Source organism: Otolemur garnettii, unplaced genomic scaffold, assembly GCF_000181295.1.
Source record: "Otolemur garnettii isolate 467f Iridium unplaced genomic scaffold, OtoGar3 scaffold00063, whole genome shotgun sequence".
Classification (NCBI taxonomy): Eukaryota; Metazoa; Chordata; class Mammalia; order Primates; family Galagidae; genus Otolemur; species Otolemur garnettii.
In genome coordinates, this window is record NW_003852458.1 from 728,467 (window position 1) to 755,598 (window position 27,132).

Below are 27,132 nucleotides of genomic sequence, written 5' to 3' on the forward strand. Positions count from 1 at the left end.
TGACTGTTATTGGTGAAAAATCCATTGCAAACATTCTGTTAAGTCTACGCAGTGCATCACAGTGGAGTATTGACTTTTATAGCCCTGCAGAAGTAAAATGAGGTAATTAACAAATCTCTCAGTGGAAAATGGAGAGAATAGCAGGGGAAATCCCTGCACAAGCGCAGTTTAGACTAGATCAGTTAAATTTGAGTACTTTATTGGCAGCTAATAAATTTCCCCACTGCACCATCCTCTGCCCTTCCCTGCTGCCCATCCATGTCCTCCTTGAATTGGAACACGTGAGAGAATATTAACTGGAGGAAAAATCAAGGGCAAATAGTCGCCATCATTGCCAGCATTGCTAGTTCACGTGTGTAAGAGAGCGGTCTTGAACTGCTGATATGGCATTTTCCCAAATCCATGTTTGCAGTTATAGGAAAGCAACGGACCAGAGAATTAGACTGTAGTGTGTTTTTCAGCAAAATTAAACCCAGAAAAATAAAAATAAAATTTTTCATAAGAGAAGAAAGAAAAGGGGGCATTGTCCCTTGTTTGTGGCAACAATTTGATCCACATTTAATTGACTTGAAATAAAACAGACAAGATGGGATTATCCAGCTCCATCAGATCCACAAACTTTGGGGGAGGAAGAATTTTTAAAAAAAAGAAAAATGATTAGACTACGGCAGAGGTTCCAAAACATGCTTGGTTCACAGAGCTCTTTTTCACAGTTCCCTTACAGCTAAAAGAAACACCTAACATTTCCATGTATTAAGTAGTTAGGCTCCAACAGCTTAAAGTATTAGTAACCATTTGAAAAGAATACATACCAATGGACAGGGAAAAAAAGTAAGCTTTTTACTTCAGCCTTAACCACAATAACTTGTAAGTAGAATGTGTACGCCTGCTGGTGTGGCGCCTGCTGGGCACCGTACAACTTCTCAGAGTGGACACCGCTCCCCCCCCCCCGCCCCGTTTCCTTTACACATGGATTTTTGCACTGTAATTGCTTTTTGTCACAACTGCTAAGGAAAGCCAGCTTTAGAGGCATGTGACATCATCGAAAGGAATGCAGTGCCACCTACTGTTGAAACTATGGACTACTTTGAGCTTACAAAGGGTCTAACAGAGGTCACACGTGGCTGGCTGCATTTCCCTCCAAATTTTAAAATATTTTCTAGTGAGTTCCGCACTGAGCCCCAGACTGCCTCAGGGCACACTTTGGGACCCCTTGGACTTTATATATAGGCATTTAATATAACGGTGTAGAAAAGCTAATAAAACTTTTAAACATGTTATTAGCCCAGCTAAATTAAAACTACTCAGATCCTATCCTGGGTGCTTAAAACTGAGAAGATTGGCCTGTACCTGAATGGATGGAAGTGTCAACGGAGGGAAAGTCATGCGGTCGAGCAAATAGCTTTTACAGCGCAAGAAAGTTACATTACACATATCTGTGCATATTTGAGTTGATTTGTCCAAATTACCTTGGGGTAAATCACAGGGACCACAGTGACTTGGTGGAGTGAGGAAAATGTGGGAATGGGTGTGATGGGTGTGGGCAACAATGGGCTTTCAGCTGTAGAAGGGAGAAAAAAAACGGAGGGTCACATGGAGTCACCTGGCAAAAGAGGGTGTACAGGGCTAGAGCAGTGATCAAGAAAATAGACAAGATTTTTGGGGGGAGGGGTAGGATTGGGTTTGAACCCGCCACCTCTAGCATATGGGGCTGGTGCCCTACCCTTTTGAGCTACAGGCACCACCCAAGATCTTTTTTTTAAGTTAAAGCACAAAGCAGTGAGCAGAGAGACCTTCCCTGTCCTCCACCTTAACATTGCTCAGCCCCCACTGTGTTCTGTTCCCAGAGAAATTGATGCAGAAACACCAGCAAGGCAGGGTTGGGGAGGGTGCTCATTGAGACTAAGTGGTCAAGGCCCGGTACAGCTGAAATACTGACAAACAAATTCTGATTTGTGAGCAATCTCAACATTTCTACTCCAGTGTTCCTGCATCGGGTAAGAGTTTGTGAGCTTCAGATACAGATATAGAAACAGATAGCATGTGATTTTTTTCCTTCTAACATGCGCGACCCTTTGAGGGCAACTTCGCACTCCTTTAGCCTGAGAGCTTGCTGGCAATGCGGGATCTCCGGCCCCCACCCTGATCTTACTGAATCAGAACCTGCATTTTAACAAGATCCTTGGGTGAACTGTATGCACGTTAAAATTTGAGAAGTGCTGCTTTTAAAAATACCTTGCCTGGGTCTCACCTCCCAGAGAGTCTTATTTAGTTAGTTTTTAATTTATTTATGATTCAAACATGTTGCCAGATTTGAGAACCACTCTCCAAGGAGCATAATATTGCCAATCATGAAAAGGTGGCAAGTTCAGTGATAAAATGGGCAAATATCTGAATTTTAAAATTCGCTAAGCATTATCAAAATATGAAGGAGGGGGGCCGAAAAGACTTCGGGAGTTAGCAGTGCTCCCTGGATGTCTGAATCCCATCTTAAATCCAGAGCAGGTGTTAGCTGAGACTCCAGAGGGAGAATCGCCAGAACCTCTCAAGTAATTGGATGCAGGAGCCAAAGGAGAGAGAGCCAGAGGTTCAAAGAGTCAGAGATTTAAAGGTTGAACAACCAAGAGAGTGAAAGGGTCCTAACACCGACAGAAAACACAGAGAGGTACACATTTTCTTGTCAGGGGCTCAAGGAAAGAGTATTTGATTTTTGTACAAAATCTACTTGGGTTATCTTTGGCTTATGTAAATGTAATAGCAAAATGGTGGGGGTGGGGAGCATTGTAATTTCACCTTTTCAGAAATCCCCATGTCCCTGGAGCCAGCTTTACAGAATGTAGCAATTTCTTGATGATGCTTAGTATATAGTCTGAGATTTCATTCCATAAGAAGAACAAAGGTAGAGGTAGATACAGATTGGATTGTAAAGGCGTGGGCATCCATTACTGCAAAGATGGATGCCTTTAAAATCTCCATAGATTTTAAAGACACAGGCATTCATTACTACAAAGGTGAATGCATGAATCTCAGAACTATCCCTAACTTTAGGCAAAAGATTCCCACATTATCATTAAGAGCCCAGAGCAAAGCTTCATACCCCTCTCTTCCGTGTTATGCTTCATGAAGTTCTCTCCCTTCCTTTCACACAAAGCACATCCCAGCCCAACCTCCACGAGAAGCACTCAGGCTGTTGCTATCTTTAGGAGCAGACCAGGAGATCCGTTGTATAGAATTTAAGAAGCTACATACTTTCATAGATATTTTCTCATCTTAGCCTTTTGAAAGTTAGTGATGGTTTTCATTTGGGGAATTTCAAGGGAAATTGATAGGCTGTGTTTTTTTAATATCATGAAAATCGGAGTCTATTGGAGGCTCTAACATACAGGCCTTCCTCCTCTGCTTTTCTCTGGTCTCTTTAAAGTGAATGTCTACCCAATTCAGCAAAACCACTCTCCTCAAGATAATTAAACAGTAATGTTTTAATGGCCCATAAAAATAAAAGTTGGCAGCAATGTACACCTTTAAAATTAAGGGTGAGCAATTATTTGTTCCTATAATTACATGATCCAAATTAGTAAACATGAAGCAATGTTTTATCCATTCCAGAAGACCACTTAAAAGATGCTGTTGTTAAAATATAGCTTTTTATTTCTATATTATTAATTTTTGTGAAGAGAACATATGCTGAAGAGTAGAAACCTTCTAACACTAATTCGATGGGTGGTTGAAAGTCACTGAACCACTTGTAGCTTCAGAATGCGGCATCAGGTTAAAGAATTGTCATGGCTAATATTTCCTGAGCATGACTGTCCCAGACGCTATGCTAAGGGCTTCCAGAGTGTGATTTCATTGGCTCTTCACAGCAACCCTCAGGCCTAGGTGTTATTTATATCCTTGTTTTACAGAGGAGCCCACCAAGGCCCAGGGCAGGGAAGTATTTCAGCCCGAGGTCTCACACTACCGGGACCCTGAAAGTGACTCCACTGTCTGCCCTGTTCACTGCCTGCTCAGTGACAGCCCCTCCCTGAATATCCTCCACTTCCCAGGGCCGTTCCCAGGCACAGATGGAAAACCCCAGCACAGACCTTCACCGCTTGCATTCTCCCCAATACCACAAATATCTATTGAGCATCTATTGTGTGAAACCCAAGGGTAGAAAGAAAATGAACTTCCGTGGCGTGAGAGCCGCACCAGTGTGTTTGCATTCTTATTCTGCGTGTTTCTTTGACTTTGTCTTGATTTTCATTTCCAGAACACATCAGCGACGTTCCAAACGGCTGTGTGTGAGCATTTTAAAATTACTTGTGCCGTTCGTGATCTTCGTGGCCATTGTGATTTTTTAAGGACGTGTCTTTTTCTTCGCCTTGATAACCCTGTCTAAACTTCTGTTCTGGTTCAATGGCCTGCAATAATCTTTTCTCCCTGAGTCAAGGCAAGTGCCTTCGGCACGTCTTTCTTCTTCATCATTCAGATTTAATGCTCAGCCGTTCCACATTTTCATATTTCAGCTGGGCAGCATATTTTAAGAGAAAAGGCAAGCGTGTGTGCTCCTTCATTGAATGTACTCATCAAAAATGTTTCAAAAAGTAACTTCCCAACCCCCATAATTGGCAATAATCTCCATTGTTTTTCCACTCTCAGCCAACTGATTTCACTTTCTTAGTCACCAAAGCTTTAATTTGCCATTTGATGCTGAGAAAGTGTCCTGTGTAGTAGCCGTTTTTTGACCCTTCAGTTTCCCTGTGTGCACAGTCGTTTATGTCGAGACCAGCCAAGTTAGAACGTCTGACCTTGTCCTAAACCCAAAGGCGACTGTTTCACTGGCCAGACCACACAAGCAGAGTTGTACACAGACAGTCAAGTACGGACCCTATCCTGAATCCTCCAACTTCCATTTCATTGCTCCTGTGGAGTCCTGCAGCCTCTAGCTTGAATTCAGTTTCCTGAGGGATCAAGGTGAATGAGAGAGAGTGAAGAGTATGGATCTTTTTGTCCCCACCGTGGCTGCTACCTCCACACTCTACAACCTACGTGGAGCTAGAGGTTGTGGGAGGTGAGAGAAGCCCCCACGTTCATGACCAATTCTATGGGACTTGTTCTATAGGACTTGTGAAGTACTCCACCGTTGATCACCACAACTTGGAGGCATAACTGTGGAAATACTTGATTTGCACCAGACGGCTTCCCTCTTTGTCATCTCAAGGGTTCAGCAGAGCAGATGGGAATATAAACAGGCCCAATTCCAACATCCTGGTTTAATGTCTCTTAAAATCAAAATCCCTCATAGTAATTTTGGCAGAAATTGATTTCAAAAACCAGATAAAACTCCCTGACATATTCTTATCAACCATCAATAGATCCTTAAACCATTGAGATTTTTTCATTTCCACCTGTATAAAAACCCAAGACTATATTGAAACCGGAATTATAAATTTAACTTTTAAAGACCACAATCTCTCTAACCAAAATTTTAAAATCTTCCTTCTGTCCCACCCGTCTTTTACCAAAAATAAAGAGATTTTTGGTGAGGTGGGGGGGTGTCCTCTATTTGATAGGCTTCATCAAATCTAAAGATTCTTTTTAGATGTTGATGTACCCTTGAAACTTCAAGGAGGCAACTCTTTTGGGTAGGTATAGGCTTCTGGTAGCAAACTCAACCTTCCTACAAGTTTTATGTTGCCTTTTTTCAATGACAATGAAATAGAATTCTCATGAGCGTGTAAATATATCAATATTCATTGCAAATCTATCTTTCTAGAATTGAAGAGATCAAAAGGAAGTACAGCATTCCCTATAATAAAAAATATTTTTATTGCTATTATCAATAAATAAGTAGCAAGTGTTCTCAAAGGCCAGTGTAAGGAATCAGATTTGAAATTATATATCCTGGAATAAGAAAAATAGCAGCACTCCAAAATATTTCACAGGGATTAAAATATGTACATGTGTGAAAGATGTGACTAAATACTTCAGGTGATTTGGTGTGTTTCAAAGGATTTGAGGGAGTTCACAGGAGCATAAATGTGGGCTTTAACGCCAAGGAGAGGGAACGGAGATTGGCATTAAAAGGCAATTGAAGAAGTAATCTCAGCTAAGGCGTTTTTCAAATATACAGTAGAACTCCTGTCAGTTGAGGGACCACAACATACAGAGATGGTCAACTGTACTGGTATGATGGATAGTGCATGTCCAATCCATGAAAATTAGGTCAACTTAAAGAGGTGGCCAGTGTAAGGAGGTGGTCAACTATGGAGGTTCTACTATAGTTGGAGAGAACAGTATTTTTACTGATTTAGCAGTTATTCACTAGAGATTATAAGTTAATTGCATAGCATTTATTTTGAACTGTATTTGAGCCTCAGCTGCATTCCTGTGTAATATTAGGCAGATTATTTAACCTCTCCCTGCCTCCTCCTGAACTGTTAAATAAGGAGATTAATACCATGATTGAGGTAAAGATTAAATAAGTTAATACACAGTGAGGGGTTAGAATGGGAAGGAATAGTTCTTTAGTAAGAACCAAGGAGGGGGGTGGTGCCTGTGGCTCAAGGAGTAGGGCACTGGCCCCATATACCGGAGGTGGTGGGTTCAAACCCGGCCCCAGCCAAAAAAACTGAAAAAAAAAAAAAAAAAGAACCAAGGAGGGAAGGCGCCCTGCTATGAATTGTGTGCCTTTAAACAGCAGGAAAAAGGAAGAGAAGAGCAAACCACAGGTCAGCAGCTGATGGCACCTGTGTCCAGTGTTGTGAGGTCAAGTATTATGGGTGGGGAGGTGGTACCAAAGCAGCGAAGGCAGCTGCATATGACTCGTCAACAGCAATTCGGGGGACTAAGTATATACAGAAATGTGCAGTTGTCTTTATTATACTAACCAAGACAAAAACAGAATACACACTACATCTCACACTGTCTGATGGCCCTGCTGACTTCTGTGGATTCCTCTATTTAAGACTATCATTTCATTTGAAAACACCATTACTGTCTGATGCTACAATTTGGGATTTATATTATTTCAATTGATGTGAAATGTTAGAATCAGGTTAAATCTTGTTTCTTTTCAATAAAGAAAATGTTTAAGGCACTCAACAATTCAAAAAAAAAAAAAAAAAAGACTCTTTCACTTGAGATTTTAAGTTAGAATTATTATCATTCTCCACATCCAGGCCAGCATCTCTAGTTTTCGGATTTTGTGATGTGGGCTAATCTTACTGGAGTTAGATAATATCTCAAAGTAGTTTTGATTTGCATTTCTCTGATGATTAATGATGATGAGCATTCTTTCATGTGTCTGTAGGCTGTGCATCTGTCTTCTTCAGAGATAGCTTTCCTATAAAGTTATAAATTAGTTTCATGGTAGGACTGAGTATATTGGATACTTTTTCTTCCATTCTTGAGATACTTTGCTAAGAATATGTTCCAGCTCCATCCATGTAAACATGAAGGAGGTAAAGTCTCCATCTTTCTTTAAGGCTACATAATATTCCATGGTGTACATATAGCAATATTTATTGATCCATTCATGGATCCATGGGCACTTGAGCTTCTGCCATGACTTAGCAATTATGAATTGGGCTGCAATAAACATTCTGGTACAAATATCTTCATTGTAATGTGATTTTTGGTCTTCTGGATATATACCTAGTAGAGGAATTGCAGGGTCAAATGGCAGGTCTATTTTTAGTTCTCTAAGTGTTCTCTAAACATCTTTTCCAAAAGAGACATATTAGTCTGCATTCCCACCAGCAGTGTAGAAGTGTTAACCAGTTTGGTGAAAATATTTCAAATTGTATATAAAACCAGCACATGACTGCATTAATGTACACAGCTATGATTTAATAAAAAAAAAAAAGATTATCATTGTTAAGCTAAAATTAATACCATCTTCTTATATTGTTGAACCAAAGTTTTGTTGTGGGAAAATTGCTATTGATTTAATTATGTAATTACCCTCAGTGTCACACCTTTTTAAGAGTAAAATAATTAATTCCTTGTTTAAAGTTAAACTTTGACTTTAAATATATCGAGTGGTGTTTTGTATCAGATCCCTGGCAAATTCTTTGAATCAGTACTTTAGATATTGAATTTAAGCTTTGGAATGCTTATATTATTGTAAACTCTGCAAGACCCTAAATTACATATCTTACTCATCTTTATAACTGCCAATGGTGCCTACTACACATGGAAACAGCCAAATACTACCACAAAATATAAAAATCCACCTTACAATCTAAAAAAACAGCCTCCCAATTTTTTCCAGCTTTCTTGAGGTATAACTGACAAATAAAAAATTACATATACTTAAGGCATAAAATGTGATGTTTTGGTATATATATTTACCAAACAGTGACTGCCATAATTGTGCTAATTGATGTATCCACTATCTCATACAGTTATCATTTTTTATGTGTGCATAGTGAGATGATTAAAGATATATTTTCCTTAACAATTTCAAGTATACAATAAAGTAACTATATCACCAGGTTGATAATAGTTCTTCATGCCTCCTAACTGATTGCTGTAATGGTTGGATACAGATTATCACGGATAATGTTTTGCTTCATTGGGCTGACAACTAAAACATCTGAAGTCTTGGGCTGCGCCTGTGGCTCAAAGGAGTAGGGCGCCAGCCCCATATGCCAAAGATGGTGGGTTCAAACCCAGCCCCAGCCAAAAACTGCAAAAAAAAAAAAAAAAAAAAAACTGAAGTCATTAAAGTTCAAGAATATATTAGATAGTAAATGTTTAAACCAAGTTTCTCATGAAAGTCCTTCTAGGGAAACTACCACCAAAAATTTCATATCAAAAAGGGACAAATATTTTATAATACAACGAAGGAAACCTCAAGCTTCCTTGGTGTAAAACAGAGAAACTAAAGACCACATGGTTGTGTGTGCATAAACAAGAAAAATAAGGTTATCACAATAATTTTATATCCTAAAAGTCAGTTCCTTCAGGATTTTTACAAATGAAAATCAGACATTCTTTAGGGTCTCCATAGAAGAAAGTTTGAAACAGAATGAGGAAAAGGCAAAGACAATTGGCTGATTGAAAACAAATTTTTCTTAAAATTCCTAAACTATATTATACAGACAAGTCTAAGGTTTAGTAAAAGAGAAATCACTGAAGATCTGAGGAGTAATGATTTGCAAAATAAATCAGCTACAGAGAGAAATGTGGTAATACAGCAGGAATGGAAAAATTCTAAATTTTTTAACTCACTTATAATCAACACATTTCAGTTCTCGCTGAAAAAAATAATGATTTCTACAAAAAAAAAAATCTCATCTTAACTCTTTCTACTACTTATGAGTACAATTCAGAACAGAAAAATGAAGAGGAAATGCAAAATAAAAACCTGCTTTAAAACACAGTGCTATGAAAGTTCAGCATGCTAGTTGTTTTGTTTGAATCTGACTCTTTCCTTTCTTGATCTAGAGCCTGGGACTTTGGGGGCAGAGGGGGCCAAGGAGGATAAATATTCTCTCAAGGAAGGAAATTTTCCCTGTAGAAATTAATTCAAGCTTGGGCAGCATCTGTGGCTTAGAAATTAATTCAAGCTTTACAGTTGACCCTTGAACCATGTGGGAGTTAGGGGCACCAACCCCACATAGTCAAAAATCGATGTAGAACTTTGGACTCCCCCAAAACATAACTATTAATAGCCTACCGTTGACTGGACGCCTTACCAATAACAAATAGTAGATGAACAAATATTTTATATCCCAAATGTATTATATACTGTATGCTTATAATAGAATAAGCTAGAGAAAAGAAAGACATTATTAAGAAAATCATAAGGAAGACAGAATATAATCACTATTCATGAAGTGGAAGAGTCTCCATCCTTGCTGTCTTCACATGGAGTAGGCCGAGCAGGAGGAAGAAGAAGGGTGGGTCTTTCTATCTCATGGGTAACAGAATCTGAAGAAAATCCAAGTATAAAGGGAACTGTGCCATTTAAACCTGTATTGGTCAAGAGTCAACTGTACTTTCTTGTGCTATTTGTGTCTTGAGTGTTCTATCCTCCCAACCACATAAATTATATAACAGGGAAAACAGGAGAATAACTTATCTTATATTAAAACTGTGATCTCAGTGATGGCCAATCCAGTTTAAAGTCAAATTAAGAAATAAGAAAATTAAGTAACATTGACTAGATGCAGTGACTCACACCTGTAATCCTAGCCCTTTGGGAGACCAAAGTGGGAGGATTGCTTGAGGCCAGAAGTTAGAGACTGGCCTGAGCAAGAGCAAGACCCCATCTCTATAAAAAATAGAACAGTTAGCCAGGCCTGTGGCGTGCACATGTAGTTCCAGCTACTTGAGAGGCAACCCAGGAGCATCGCTTAGTCCAGGCATTTGAGGTTGCAGTGAGCTATGATCACGCCACCGCACTCTGCTCTAGCCCAGGTAACAGAGCAAGACCCTGTCTCAAAAAAACAAAAGAAGGATGGGAGGAAGGAAGGAAGGACTGTTTTTAAAAATTATGGTTTTTGAATTATCATTCCTAAAATATTTGCATTTCTATTAATATTTCCCTCTGGGTTGGCACCAGCCACATACACCTAAGGTGGCGGGTTTGAATCCAGCCGGAGCCTGCCAAACAACAATGATGGCTGCAACTAAAAAATAGCCAGGCATTGTGGCAGGCACCTGTAGTCCCTGCTACTTGGGAGGCTGAGGCAGGAGACTCACTTGAGCCCAGGAGTTGGAGGTTGCTGTGAGCTGTGATGCCAGAGCACTCTACCCAAGGGGACAGCTTGAGGCTCTGTCTCAAAAAAAAAAAAAAAATCTCCCTCCAAGGTGTATGTATCAGAGAGAAAGAGAGGGACAGAAAGAGAGGAGGCAGCAGGAATGAACCTGTGTGTGTGTCTCACATTTGACAACTGCTAAAGATTACATTCTAAGGAAAAAAGTAGGGTGATGTTATGACTGGTGAGTTCCAATGCCTTACTAAATCAATTTCTGACTGGTATCTGGCTCTCAGCTTGATTTACCACTGACTTTTTGAAAATGAAAATGTTGGACTAGCAGGCGCTGAGACTAATGTCCTAGACTGCCAAGACAAGAAAGGCCTTGGACTTGAAAAGCCAAGCAAAAGGCAGTAAACAATGCCTTGTTGGGGAAATAATTCATGCCGTTCACAAACCAAAAGGCATTTGTTTAATTGATAAATCCCAAATGAACAATAACATTTATTATGGTTTGTATCATTTGTGCTAGTAGAATTTACAAATAACTTAGCCTGGGATCTAATAGAATAAATACAATGACTGCGGAAGCGTTTATAATCATCGCGGGAGAGTTGCTTCGGCAATAGCTTTGCTGTGAATGAGCACAGCCTTTGGACACAGGCATTCTTAGTATCCTTCCTAGCTCTGCACTTCACTTGATTTAGGTAAATTCCTTAATTTTTCTGACCTCAGTTACCTAATCTGAAAAAAATGGAGAAAATGAAGGTTATCTCCCAGAGTCATTGTGAGCGTTCATTGATGTAACACACAAAGCCTGGTCACAGCATCTGATACACAGTAAAGTGCTCAGCGAGCATCTGTTTTCTCCTCTCTTCCACTGGAATTCTTTTTTGTTTTTCTTTTTGAGACAGAGTCTCACTAGGTCACCCTCAGAAGAGTGCCATGGCGTCACAGCAACCTCCAACTCTTGGGCTTAAGTGATTGTCTTGCCTCAGCCTCCCGAGTAGCTGGGACTACAGGCGCCCACCACAATGCCCAGCCATTTTTTTTGTTGCCATTGTAATTGTTGTTTAGTTGGCCCGGGCTGGGTTTGAACCCGCCAGCCTGGATGTATGTGGCTGGTGCTGTAACTACTGTGCTACAGGCACCAAGCCATTCCACCGGAATTCTTGAAGGACATACAGTTTCCATTCACCTTGAATTCCAGAAATAAGGCACTAATGTAGCAAATTACCAAAAATAAAAAAAAAAGTGGCTTAAAACAATGTAAATGTATTGTCTTACAGTTCTGGAGGTCAGGAGACTGAAATGGGTTTCACTGGGCTAAAATCGAGGTGACTGCAAGGTGTTCTCATGGAGGCCCCAGAGGAAGATTTGTTTCTTGTCTTTGTCAGCTTCTGGAGACCACCTGCACTCCTTGGCTCAAGGAATGGAGGTTCCTTCTTCCATCTTCAAAACCAGCAGCATGACATCTTCTAACTCATTCTCTCTCTCTTTCTCCTCTCTCGCTCACCTCCTACCCCCTCTTGCTTGCTTTGCCACATTTCCTTGTCTGACTCAAGTTCTCCCTCCCTCTTTTACTTATAAGGACCCTGTGCTTTTATTAGGCTCACCTGGATAATCCGGGCTACTCTCCCCATCTCAAAATCCTTATCTTCTTCACATGTGCAAAGTTCTTTCTGCCTTGTAAGGCAACAGTCACAGGTTCCAGGAATTAAGACGTGGCCATCTTTTCTTGGGGAGAGGGGGGAGAAAGCAGAATTGCTCTGCCTACTACCACTATTATAGCACTAAAGTTTTGTTCGTTTAATAGTTACTCTGGTATTTTTGACACTGAACTCAAGATATTGAGTGCAAAAGATAAGTGTCAAGGGAATTAATAAATTTCTCTTGTGCTTAGACTTAAAATTCTTTGGCTTTTAGCACTTTGTCAAATTTTTTCCACCACCTAACACAAGGTCTGTTGCAGTGGTAATTAAATCTAACAGAAAGATCCAATTGAGTAGGGTCCACAGAATCTTGGCAAATGCAGAACCCCTCATGGTTTTATTTAAGTGCATTTTAGAAGTTATAATGCACTTAAATAAAGTGGAAGGTGGAAGGACAGAAAGATGCATGGACTGATAGATAATTCGATCAATGTTCTTAATTCTGTGACCCAGGGGGACATTTGGCCACACCTGTAGATGTTTTTGGTTGCTACAATTTAGGAAATTGTTATGGCATCCAGCGGGCAGAGACCAGGGATGCTACTGAACATTGTATCATGCACAGGACAGCTTTCCAAACAAACATTTTATCCAACCCAAAATGCCCATACAGCTGAGGTTGAAAAACACCAATTTAGATAAAGCTTTGTAACGTACCACTTAAAACACTGTTTTGTGCAGGAAGCCTTTACTGAATATTCACAGAACTGTATATAAAGCCCCACAGAAAAAACTGTGTTTGGTTGATAGGAGGTTGTGCCTCCTGGACTGAAATCCTGCTCCTTTTCATTGTGTGATGCTGAGAAGTTACTGACCTCCTGTCTCGCTTCATTTCCCTCATCAGTTAAGAGGGAAGGTGAAGAGTAAGGAAATATACCATCCACGTGACGATTTCAGCACATTTCCTAGCCCAGTATGGGCTTGATGAATGACTGCTATCATTATTTTCTAAACTCCCAGCCAGACCAAATGCCAAATGATGAATTATATAAGAGAATACTTTAAAGATAAAATATTTGCACTGTTATAAAAATCCGTTAAATTATGTATCTTGTATAGAAGCAGATAATTTGTTTAGGTCATGACAAGTAGCATGGTATAACAGAAAAAGAATATGGGGTGGTGTGGTGGCTCACACCTGAAATCCTAGCACTTTGGGAGGCCCAGGAGGAAGAATTGCTTGAGGTCAGGAATTTGAGAACAACCTGAGCAAGAACAAGATCCCATCTCTACAAAAATATTTTAACAATTAGGTGGGCATGGCAGTGCAAACCTCTAGTCCCAGCTACTCAAGAGGCTAAGGCAGGAGGATCTCTAGAGCCCAGGAGTGTGAAGTTGCAGGGAGCTATGATCGTGCCATTGAATTCCAGCCTGGGTGACAGAGTGAGACCCTGTCTGAAAAAATTAAAAGAAAAGAAAATAGAAAAAGAATATGGGATATAAAAGTAGCCTGATCCCAGGTTTTGTCAGACAAAAAAGAGATTTTCTAGATTGTTTTAAAACCCATTTAACGTATCAACAGATGGGGCTGGTCAACCAAAATGAAATGTACTAATCCCACTTATAAATGTGGTCATCAGCCTTATTTGTGCCAGAGTCTGGTTCCCACTCCCGTTATCATCTCAGAGTTGGTAGAGGGAATGGGCCTTTCCTTCCACTGAAGCTCAAGTGGGATATTCCTGAAACCAAGAACAAGATTTCACATCCCTGCCTATCAGACACACAAATGTACGGCCTCATTTCTGCCACCCTGAGACATATGACTGGATCCCCGGAGGAGAGCAGTGGCCAGGTTATGGTAAAGGTGAACGCAGAGAGGGTTTTTCCCACTTCCCTTTGGGGCAGTCATGTGGTGAGGGGGTAGTTCTTGGTTCCTAGGAGCTTTTCTTATCTTCTCCAGGGTGAAAAGTGGGTAGAATGATGCCATAGAGTACCTGCCACCGACAAAGCAATCCTGTAGTTAGGACCACATGTGCCAAGGGCAATAAAGAAGTCATACCCAGACACAGGTGGGGAGAGGTGAGATGAAGCCAGTCTCCTGGACCCGGGAGAGCTGAGGTCACGACTCTACCTGCCAAAACCGCAGATGCCACTGAGAAAACTGTGGATGAGAGATAGTGTCCAGAGACCAGAGGCTTAGAAGACAGCATGCAGACTTCCCTCAGCTCCAGAAGCCTCCAAATTCTTTGCTGAGATAAGCTATGTGTGTGTCCTTCAAACTCCCAGATGTCGTCTTGGATTGAGTCGGGACCAGAAGGAGAAAAAAACCAGAAAGGCTGGGATTTTATCTAAAGGAGTTATCTACAGAAACTGCATTACTGAATCAGAGAGATTTTATTAGATTGCAGTAAGTTACTGAATCAACATTCAACCTATATTGAATTCCTAATATTCAATGGGACCAGGGCTTGGAGGATAGGCTATATCAAAAAAAAAAAAAAAAAAAGGAAGCTACATCTTCCCCCTGCACCATCTGAGTGCAGTGTGAGAAAATATGTGACCCCGCAACTCAACGAAAGGAGTGTTTCTATTTTTGCCGACTTTATGGCTTTTATTACCCCAGGCACATACTCAAGGCGTCCTCTGATTTTCTCCCACACTGAGCCTTGAAACCATGCCACGCATTCACACCAGTGATTAAATCATTTTTCTCCCATCAGAAATCTAAGCTTCTCCAAGAAGTCTTCCGAAACCATCCGAAAGCTTGTTCTCTGATTTCACCTTGTCCAACTTGCAAGTTGCTTCTATGCTGGCCTCCAGCTTTTCACGTCACTTATTATTCCTAATACTGAGTAACAGTGCTCAAGCATTTAATCTTCACTTTTATTCTGTATCTTTTATCTATGAGTCAGTATTTCCAAGCCCAAATTGCAAGTTTGTAGAAGGCAGGTATTAGATGCTTTTTGTACATTGCCTCATGCAACTATTCAGACCAATAAGTATTTTTAAATGGCCTTGGTTGACAGAATTAAATTATTTTATTGTGGAACGACGCTTCTATGAAATGGAGCATTTTCTATTATTTTCTGCCGTAGAGTAATACTTGAAATATGGTTCAGTAAAATCTTACAGCTTTTCACCATTAATAGGTGACATCTGACCAAGCACCAGTGTATTTATAATGGTCAGTGGATGCCGTGTATTTGTAACTGGTCTATTCTTGTCAACAAATCCATTATAAGTGGATTTTATTATTGTATTGAGGTTGGGTCTGTTATTAAAGAAATTTTTTTAGATCTGAGGCAATAACTTGAACTGTTCTCTTAGACGATTCAGATTAAAGCAGGTGCCTCATGTTTGGTAATAACTGCTAAATTATCTGGCAACTTCAGAAATGTATATTCCTGGAATACAGCGTTAGCCTATGGGAAAGGGGACAAAGGACACTAAGATTTATTGATTGTTCTCTATTGAGTACTGATACCTTGTCCAATTTAATCTTTGCAACATTCATTCACTCATTCTTTGCTACCATTAATTAACGACCCCCGATTAAGCATCTTAAATACATTTTATTATTAATTTTCAGAGCACCCTACTTGTAAATTAAGTATCATTATTATTATCAGGATGTAGATGAGGCAGCAGAGAGCTGGAGAATTTAACTAAGACCCCCAAGTTTGCATATCTAGACTATACCATGAGTTTATACCCATTTCTTTCTCTTGCCCAAGTCCCTGTTTTTAACCATCATGATTTTACCACTTAAGGTAGTGGTTTTCAAACTTGAGCACTCATCAGAATTACCTGGAAGGCTTCTTAATACATGGTTGCTAAGTGAAGACCGCCTGAGTTTCTAATTCAAGCGGTGGTTGGGGCTAAGAATTTGCATTTCTAACTAGTTCCCAGATGATGCCAATGCTGGTGGCCCAGGGAAGCAGCTTTGAGAACCACTGAGTTAGTGTAGAAACAGAACTACTATAACAAGACCAAACCTCAAAAATACAATGCTGAAGTAAGGTTTATTTTTCTATTTCACATTACAGACTGGGAGATATATTACAGACTGGCCCAGGTTCCTTCCACTTGGCAGCTGGTTGGCCTCAGGCACTGTCCTTACCAGCCTGGTGGAAGCCAGGTCACTGCCTCACTTACAATTGCAGCCTGTGGGAAAAAGAAAAAAGAAAAGTCAAGAGCAAGCCACTTCCTGCCATGAAAGGGACGCTGAAGTTGCATCCCTTCCATTTGTACATACTGCATTATGACAACTTAACCAGAGGCTAAATAGCCACGTGCCCAGCTGACCCACAACCCGGAGCCTGCCACACTAATTAATATACTGCCATCCACCTTCTCATTTGTAAAATAATTATCAGATATAAAGTAGTTACCGTGTGCCAAATCATTAATATTCAAATATGAAATGGTAAAATACGTAATAGGAGATTTTATTAAGAGATAATTTTATTTACCCAACCTTAGAATCTCTAAAACAGAAGGAACTTCTAATCCTTGCCATGAACTTCAACTAAGGTTCAGCTTCTTCCTGACAAACACTTCAGCTCTCCCTGGCCTTCATAACACTAAGTGTATTTTTCAGCATTATGGGTATTGATACATGCGTTATATAGAAATATATGTATGTAGACAGCCATCTACACAGATATGTATGTTAAAATTCAGTTAAGCTTCAATTTGGCATAAATTAGGTGTAGCTTTATTTTGCTAATTTGAAGTAATATTCAACCTATTTAGCATGATCTCTCTCTGCTATAAATGCCATTTCCCTCCCTCAGTCCCAGCCAGATGGTGTCTTTTCACCAGCAGGGGTCTTGGTCCGTGACATCTCAGATTGGCAGCCATTACATTTCTTAAAGAGCAATAGTAGGTTTGCACTGCACTTTGCGAGCATATGAGCCATAATTCAACTTTTCATTTCAGCTAAACATCACTTAACATCCTCCCTACGTCCATGTAAGGCTGTTGTAGGTTCTGCCCCTATGAGTGCCGTCTAGGTGAGTTTCTGTTTCAGCTGTTTTCTGTGTCAACAATGTATATGCTCAGGAGATTCAGCCTGGTCCCTGACTCAGATAGTGACTTAGGAACACACCAGAAATGGAAGCATTGTGGCTGCATTAATTGCCTTCATGCCCCACTAAATTTCTCTGTGACTGGTGTCATACCTTGGAGTTGTCATATGTAGTGCGTAAAAAGATGCTATGTCCCTAGGGAAGCACAGTCCCCAGCAGGGGAACAGGCTGCCGTGGCTTTAGTGCCAGAATCGCTGGGGCCATATCCACAACCTTAGATTCCTGTGTTCATTTGCCAAGGCAGTGCATTTAAAAAAAAAAAAAAAAGCCAAGAACAAAACAAACAAAAAATGGCAGAGAAACAGACCAAGAGCTCCCTCTGGCAGAAAATGCCACAGGTACACTAGTAAAAAGTCCTACTAGCCACAGGTGAGACGTGACTTACTGAGGAAAGTGGATAATTTTTGCTTGATGGTGAATCGTTAAAAGTGAACCAGATGATTAAACTTAATGGAACAGCCACATTAAACTGAAATTAGTAAAAACATGCCTCCGGCAGCCCACAACCTTTTATTTGTTGTTGTTTAACTTCTGTCTCTTACAGTGGCCATGATGGATGACATCACAAAAGAAAAACTCCAATTAAAATCTAAGTGCGCAATAAACCCCTAATGTCTGGTTGTCACCACCACTTTCACGGGCGCTGGTGTCTTATGTTTTCTCTTCTCCCCAAGAATAAAGAGCTGGCCCCAGGGAGTTTAACGGAAGGGGAGGAGAGTAGAGAGGAGAAAACAAATCAAGGCTTCTGGAGCTTTCTGCTCTGTGTACTCTGCCAGCCCCGGATAATGCACTTTGGGAGGAGGCAGGGGGGGAGGTTAAATTGTTTTATTATCAGACAATACCTGAGTGGAGAGAGGCATTTCCCCAATGGTTTTCAAATATCGATAAATCAGAATTGTGATCTGCAAAGCCATCCCTCTTCACACTCTTATTTGGTGTCTCCTCTGCCCTTAACATGGTCTTGGGTGTTTATTCTGTTAGTCATCGAAATGGTCTCTCTTGACAGCTAAAAATAAGTTTCTGATTACTTTTACCTGAATAAATCATGTAGCCAGATATGAGATTCACCTACTAAGTGTACAGCAATTACATTTTGAAAGCGCTGAAAGAACTGGGTGAGGAGGGTGTAGCATCTTGGGGAATGCAGAAGAGAATAAATCACCTGGAAAGACAACACTTGCCCCCTGGTAGAAGAATACTGGCTTTTGATGACAGACTTTACCTTAGAGATACAGTGTGTATATAACACTGGACTTTCAGAGTCCTCAAAATAAAGTCCCCAAAGTCAACATAAGAGGGAAAGTATGCTGAGTATGGATGAAGGGCAGGAGTAGCGATATCAAATTTGGAAGGTGCTCTCTAACTTATAAAACACATGTCATGCCTCGATTGCATGTTTTCCCAGAGATGAACATAGTATTTGTTGGGTCCCTAACATAGTATTACTGTCTCTAACTAGATCTTCACAACAGTCTAGGCATGTAGCTCTTACTATCCTCATTTTATGGGTGGTTCTGGCTCAGGGAGGTCAATTGACTCCATATGGTGAGTGAAAGGGAGTGAGTGTGGCCCCTACTGAAGTTTGAGGGACAGCGCCTCCCACTCCTCCCTGCACTGTGCCAGTTCACCAGGCACAGCTGCCCTGGAGCAAGGATCTACCAGGCAGGGACACTGCTTCCCTTTCTCATGGGTTAATGAAATAGCTTTTTAAGAGCCTTCTTCAGTCATTAGAACTTGACGATGGAGAGTTAAACTTTCCCCAGTGGCTCTGTGTCATCGTGGTTTCAACACTTCTTTAGCAGATCACATTTCACAAATCGCCCAATGCTCTTGTTTTACATTTCCTATGGCATTTGTCTCACTTCTAAGCAATTTCCTCCCCGTTCGCATTTATCTTCCATTATTTCTGTCAAATTGCTTTCAAGGCTACTAATTGTAGGAATAATATTCTTTTCCCCAAAACACTGTGATTAACCAGCTTTAGCTGTGTGGCCTTGAACACATTTTATCTCTTAAAAATGAGGAAGCTGTACCAAATAATCTATAAAACCTCTTCTTTTTTTGTCTTTCTTTTTTTTTTTTAATGAAGTCTTTTGTACATAGATCATAAATACATTTATGCCATTATGGGATTCAATGTGTCGATTATTTGTACAAATTGGAGTGCTTACATCCTACTAATCAACATAGCCTTCACCTCATTTACCCAATTACAGTGTTAAGACATTTGTATTCTACACCTGATAAATCCAACTTGTCTAATCTTCTGACTCTGCACTCGAACCGTGTGATTTTGGAAAGACTGCATAAACTGGAGTCTTAGTTTTCTTGACTCTACAATAATGGATTAAATTAGTTCATGTTTCCCAAATATCTGTCTTGAAAAATTGGTGATGGGAGATACCTAATGGGTCACCCCCACAAAAGGAGTCTTTAAAGAAGAAAGTTAAGGAAAGCTAGATCAAACAAAGTCAGTGGTTTCAAGCTGCAGACACTCAACGGCTTTAGTACGTTAACGGATGCCTCCAAGTAAGAGGCAGAATATGAAGCACTTCTTTATCTCAGCATTTTGCATAAATGATGCTACTCCGAGTGTTCCCTTTTAATCTAGAGGATGCAGTGCTGCCATCCCGGTTGCTGTCACTGCCGTGGTTGTTGTAACATAGCCCACACTCTGCTTAGACATGGCCAAGACAGAGCAGAGATTCCTTCCCACTAAAACTAATGTGTCAATATGTCGCTGATACTCTTCACTCTGGAGCTTATAAATGTCCTCTTCAATAAAAAGTGCTTTTTAAAAACTTGTGAATAGGGTTGGATTATACACAGACCTGTGAGATACCATCAAAAGACCTGTGAGATACCACTTGTGAGTGAGAAAAGGAGAATTAAGGAAACAAAGGGAACTCAATGCTATGGAAGTAATCTTTGGGATAGGAAACATCACCACTTGTCCAAGTTAGAGGCCTCATCTTCCATGTTCATGGTATCCTAGCAGACCCATGTTAGTGACGGTTAATCATCAGAGTTTCTGCCTGGTTACCTTCCAGGAGCAGGGAACCCACTACCTATTTCAACTTTAAGCTAAGTCTAATTACTAGAAAGTCCTTTCCTATCTCTTACTAAAATCTGAGTGTTAAATGTTATTGTTCCAAATGACCTTTTAAATGATCTAACCAGATGGTTTTCAAGACATTGTCATAGCAGCACTGACAATGTTTGTCAAACCCTTCAAGTTGAATTTCATAAATAGATAGATATCCCATTTTTCCAGAAAAGTGATCATAATCTCCATTAGTAAAGACTGAAGGAAATTACCTAGTTCCCCTGAATTCACCAGGACAGTAAATTTCACGTAGAAGCAGAATGCACTCAGGTCTCTCTGATTCAAAAACCAAGGTTCTTTTCTGCAGAGTATATTGTTTCTCTAATATGTTTGTGTACATGGAAGTAAAGAGGAGAGCGTATGAGTAGAATGTGAAATCTACAGTGAAAATAAGAAAATAATGAGGGTCTTCCCACACTCCCTGGATAAAGGGCTCAACTACAACTTGAACTTTACCTTAGAATTGAAAATAATGTAACCTAACCATCTGTACCCTCATATTAATTTGTAATAAAAACATTAAAAATAAATGAGAAAATGATGAAAATAGTTTCCAGCTAGCCTAATATGTCCTTGGACATAAGGCTCTGGCTCTTAGTTTTCTCTTCTTTGAAATAAGAAAGATGACCAGATTTTCCCCAAAATTCTCTTTCAGGTCTGGAAGATTCTGTGTTCATTGATGAATGGAATGTACCATTGATAGGCTATGCAAACAGTAAAAAAAAACATACATGTGCCTTAGAAAGGATTGAATAATAGTTAACATAGTATGCACCATAAAGACTAAAATGGTTTGGGATCGCATTCTTGACTTTTACTTTCTTTAATTTTTTTTTCTACACTAGTTACATTCAGACCAGGATAGAGGAGATGGATCACTTAAATATATCCTTTCAGGAGATGGAGCAGGAGATCTCTTCATTATCAATGAAAACACAGGCGACATACAGGCCACTAAGAGGCTGGACAGGGAAGAAAAACCCGTTTACATCCTCCGAGCTCAAGCTATAAACAGAAGAACAGGGAGACCTGTGGAGCCGGAGTCTGAATTCATCATCAAAATCCACGATATCAATGACAACGAGCCAATATTCACCAAGGAGATTTATACCGCGACGGTGCCTGAGATGTCTGATGTTGGTGAGTGAGATGCGATTCAGTGAAAAACTGGCTATCCTCTGGTGCACCCACTGAGTAAGGGACCCTTAGAGCCCAATGTACTGAGTTGAATGAATTTAGATGCTACACTCTACAATCCACCTATGTCCTCTTTATAAATAGACTATGGTGCCAATATTATTCCCAGCCCATTTTGTTATGGTTTTTAAGAAAGTAGCATTTCCTCTAAAGATGAGGGTGTGAAGGGTGGTAGCATGATGGTGGACAGCAGAAGAAAGACCATCCCCCCTTTCCCAGCACTGAATTCCCACTCTGTTCCTGGGCTGAGGCACAGCAGCCCCCTTCATTGCTCTTAGCCTACGTGGGTGTTGGCCTCATAGTCTCCAGGTGCTATTCTCCCCAACAGACCATAAAACTTGAATTTGTAGTTCAGTCTAAAGAGTAGTGACAGTTGCATTAAGTAACTTGGGGAAGAGACTCAGAGACTCAAAGACAAAGAAATTTTTTCATCTATAAACATTATATGAGTGATGTCTAAAGGACATATCCTTTTCTACCTGGTGGGAATTAAAAGACTTCCATAACATTAATAGTGTGAATTAATATTTTATGCACAGTTCCACCACCAATTTTAAACTTGATGTGTATGCATTTAATTTGTTTAAATTGGGAGAAGGTAAACAGGATTTAAATTAAGTAAAAAAACCATTATGTCACTCAGCCATATTAAAATACTTCATGGGAGACAGTGGCAAATTTTAGACCACTTATGTAAAGGGTTATTTTTATTTTCACTCTGTCAAATTCAAAAGGATTGAAATTAAATAACTTTATTATGATTCTGTGAGTTGGATACCAGAGATAATTGTGGTTAATAGATCCAAGACATGGAAAATACCTATGATTGTAAGACATCTACATTTTTCTAATAAAAAATTTGCTCATCTCAATTATTTAAAACCATTTTTTCTTACAAAAATCACAGATGCTTACCAAAGCAAAGAGAGTTATTAGAATTTTTAAGGAGCATAGTTAGGAGAACACATATTTTTTTTTCTCAAGCTGTAAAAGACAGAAGAGTGAATGAAGGATAGTTAATTAAGATAGTCTCATCATCAGCACTGATGATGATAGTCTCATCATTCAGCAGGGCAACTGAAACCAGCTGTGTGGTGGTGCACCACACAACTCTAGGGGGCGCTATTCACTTTTGAAAACATTATACAAATATGTATTACAAATATTTGGGGGTAGCTGGCAGCAACATGTCTTCAGAAAAGGAAGGCTTTTTTCAATTTGCACACAGGTACAGTTATATTGATATTCATCTTTATCATAAATTAACATGCATTATCGTGATACATAAAGATACCTTTAAAAAGTACATAAAGCTAGTGGGGCAACTAACAGCAGGGGGACAGAAATGAACTTTGATTAAACAGATCTGAATTTGAAACTCTGTCCACTACTAACCAACCGTGTAGCCTTGAGCAAATTATTTGATTTCTTGGTCCTCTCATTCTGTATCTAGAAAAAAAAATAAAGAATGTCAACTCCTAAGCGTTATCATGAGGATGAGATGAGACAATAAGCATGGAACTCCTAGTAAAATATCTGGCAACTAGTAGGCACTTAACAGATCCAGATAATCATATCCAAAAGGCAGTCAAATTTTGTATTAATGCCAAATGAGAGGGTGGGTGTTTGTGGACTTCTGTTAGCTCTCACTTTGAAATGAGGGATGCTCTCACTCTCCCCATCTCCCTCGCCAACTCAGAGGGGTGGGTGCTCTCTCTGACACATCAGCCCTATACACAGGGAGCATCTGACCCTAACATACTACAATCTATTTGTCTGGTAAATGAAATTGGTAAGCTAGTACAAAAGCAATGTAGAGATTTCAGTATCCCCTAGATGTAACTTCCCTGCCCTCTTTGTGGACGGGAGAACTGTGGCAGTATGCTTACGAGCATCGGATATGAATATCAAAAGTCAGCCACAAAATGATTTTAATCAAAGGGTCTTATCCTTTATAAAAGTCACAGACCTTTTGAAAATCAGAGAAAAAAATCTGTGGACTTTCTTATTAGTGAAATAGGCATGTAAACATATACAGAAAAGTTTGCATGGAATTTCAAGGGGTTAGGGGTTGAGGGTTATTAGGCAACTGTGGGCCCTAAAATAAGAATGCTGACCTAAAATGTAATAGCCTTCTTTGTATAATTAATTATAATCATCGTTTGGAATTACAGCTTCCAGATTTTTATGCTCTATTCTTCTAATGAATTCTTTATTTAATCCAAAACCTTTAAGGTTCAAATCCTTTCAAACTCTTAGAATTATCAGGTATATTTATCATTTAGGACGCTTAGATCAGCAAGTAACAAGAAACCCAACTCAAACTAGTTTAAACAGTAAAATTGTTTACTTGTTACATTACTTAAGTCCAAAAGCAAAGCAGGCATTAGATGTGACTTGCTCTGGGTTCTAGCCTTTTCTCTGGAATTTTCTATTCCACTTTGTCCTCAGGCTGGCATTTCTCAGATCACAAAATAGCTACTACAAATATACATCAGCACACATTACAGTCCAGGAGAAAAGTATCTTTCATCAACAATCTCCGGTGGACAAAGTAATGCAAGATGGTGGTTGACTTAGTCCTGGATAACTTAACAGAATCAATATGGCAAGAGTCCAGTCAAATCCCACTATTGGAGATAGTTGGAACCAGTCCCACCCAAAGTCAGGGTCATCTGCATGCTTCTCTTTAACCTAATGCCTACAATGCTTTTTTTTTTTTTTTTTTGAGACTTTGATTCACTCTGTCACTCTGGGGAGAGTGCCATGGCATCATCATAGCTCTCAGCAATCTCAAACTCTTGGGCTCAAGTGATCCTCTTGCCTCAGCCTCGGAGTAGCTGGGACTACCGGTGCCCACCACAATGCCCAGCTATTTTTAGTAGAGATGAGGTTTTGCTCTTGTTCAGGCTGGTCTCGAACGCCTGAGCTCTAGCAATCCTCCTGCCTTAGCCTCCCAGAGTGCTAGGATTACAAGTATGAGCCCCCCCACCTGGCCTTAATCCTTACAACATTGATTGCATTCCTGCAGCCTGAAGAAACCATTACTTTTTAACGAAGCACCCTGCTAACTTCTCCATTCTCTTGCCATGATAGTTCTACACAAAATTAACACTGCTCTTCCTGTGTGTATCAAAGATGGTAATGAACCTTGGACTTGTTTTCAGTTTGTGCTTCTGTCATCACAGGTACATTTGTTGTCCAAGTCACTGCGACTGATGCTGATGATCCGACATATGGAAACAGCGCTAAAGTCGTCTACAGCATTCTACAGGGACAGCCCTATTTTTCAGTTGAATCAGAAACAGGTTAGAATTCCTTTTTGATCATTTTTTTCTCAATCTGTAATTTTTAATTGGTGTTGTCAGCTGAGCTAGCATATTTTTTAATAAAACCAATCAGTGTGATTGAATTTTCTTACATTCATCTACCAAATGCTAATGATATAATTATAAACATGACATCTGGATCATTTTAATCAAGAAATCTGACAATGAATCTTTCGTCTACCATGTTTATATGGGGTTGATCAAGAAAAAATTAGGCATTACTTTGTTTCTCCTTCCAGTTTGAAACTAAAAGATCAGCCCTTTCTGATAGCTATTAGGCCTGTTGACATTAGACTTTGATTTTTCTTTTTCTAATTACTTAGTAGGAATACATCTCTCTATTCTGCTCTGAAGCCAGATGTAGCTATGTGATTTATTTGAGTAAACAAAATGTGGCAGTGATACAAGTCACTTTTAAATACAACTTTTAGAGTTGGTACACAATTCATCACATTCCCTTCCCCGTCCCAGAGTGATCATGGAAACCAATGTTCAGATGGAGCCTGCAGCCTGGATGTCTGGGTAGCCTCATGAGCAGAGGTTCCTACTTGCTTGCTTGGAGCATGAACAAAAAAATAAGTGTTAACTGTGCTAAGCTGCTAAGATTATGCATTATTGGTTATCACATCATTGTCTAGCCCATCCCAACTGATACAGCCCTAATCAAAATGAATTGGATATGGAATCCATTTTTCAACATCTCATTTTTCTGTATTTTCTCAAGGGCCATGCTATCTTATAATGATTTGTCTTTAAGTAAATACCATTTGTATCATATGGCAAGTTCTACACCAAGTTTTGCTATCCTAATGAGTTAATTTCCTTTTATACAGTTTTCAAGCATCTGTTATTGTTAGTAGAAATTAAAACCCCTCTTGGTTACCACATCCAGTTGGAAATCAATGTGTTAAGAGATACAGTGAACTTGGAAAGAATCCCAAGGAGAAAGAAAATGTGGAGTTGAAAAACAATGAGGATGAGAAATTAGAATTATTCAACTAACAGGACAAAAGGCTGAGGTGATCTCCTGTATTTAAATAGAGAAGTACAATTATTTGGAGAACAGAAAGCAGCTGTACTTTCACTGAAGCCGGGACTATGAGAATAAAATTGACCTGTTGTCTGAGGTATCCTTGTTAAAAATAAAAAAAAGATATTTTCAGCTCCATTAGTTGGTGAGCACTGGAACACGCAACCAGAGAAGGTGATAAAGTCTTCTCCAGTGGTTTTTGAAAAAAAGTTAATCTAAGCATAAACCCTGCATGGAAATGAGGTGAACTTTTAAAAGTTCTTTTTAACTATTTTATAACTGTCTAACAACAGACATAAATTTAACCTAACTTAAGAATGTTGATTGCTTTTGGGACCAGTTGAACTAAAATTCACATCAGCTTTAGGAAAATGTAAATTCTCTAGGATCATACAAGATGATAATTATGAGAGATGCTGCCTTTTCTTCAGACCATAGTTTTGTGGTTTAGAAAATCCTCAGAAGTTCCATTATGGTACCTATTTGAGGAATAATTAGCTAATTCAGCAATGTGAAACACAAGAGTCAGTTCAAGCATAGAGCTTTCTTAATTTTTTCATAATCATCTAAATGTCTTTTATCAAGCAGCTACTATGGCATACCTTTATACCACATGCCAGCTTAGATTTGGCTGTATCATCTTAGAACACCTAATATTCAGGCCAGGCACAGTGGCTCACACTTATAATCCTAGCATGCTGGGAGGCCAAAGCAGGAGGATCATTTGAGGTCAAGAGTTGGAGATGAGCCTGAGCAAGAATGAGACCCGACCTCTACTAAAATAGAAAAATTAGCTGGGCCTGGGGGTATGCCTGTCATCCCTGCTACTCAGGAGGCTAAGGCAGGAGGATCACTTGAGCTCAGGAGTCTGAGGCCTGAGCAACAGGGCAAGACCCTATCTCAACAAAACAACAACAAAAGAAATTCACAATGTATAATGTAATGATAGTATTAAGTCTTGTAACATTTAATAGTCTACATATTGTTGCAAGATTTGACTTGTGCTTATTCTCATTCTCCTTGTAGCACAGGCTTTT

The 27,132-nt window shown here is 39.6% G+C and overlaps 1 protein-coding gene across 1 annotated transcript in view; it reads left to right on the forward strand.

The window, feature by feature from the left end:
* The window catches only part of LOC100961865 (cadherin-6), a 48,634-nt gene that overhangs the window by 2,086 nt on the left and 19,416 nt on the right, over positions 1–27,132 (forward strand). The window contains 3 exon segments of the mRNA XM_012807072.1: positions 21,385–21,679; positions 24,925–25,080; positions 25,986–26,014. Of these exon segments, the coding sequence (XP_012662526.1) occupies positions 21,385–21,679; positions 24,925–25,080; positions 25,986–26,014 (480 nt within the window).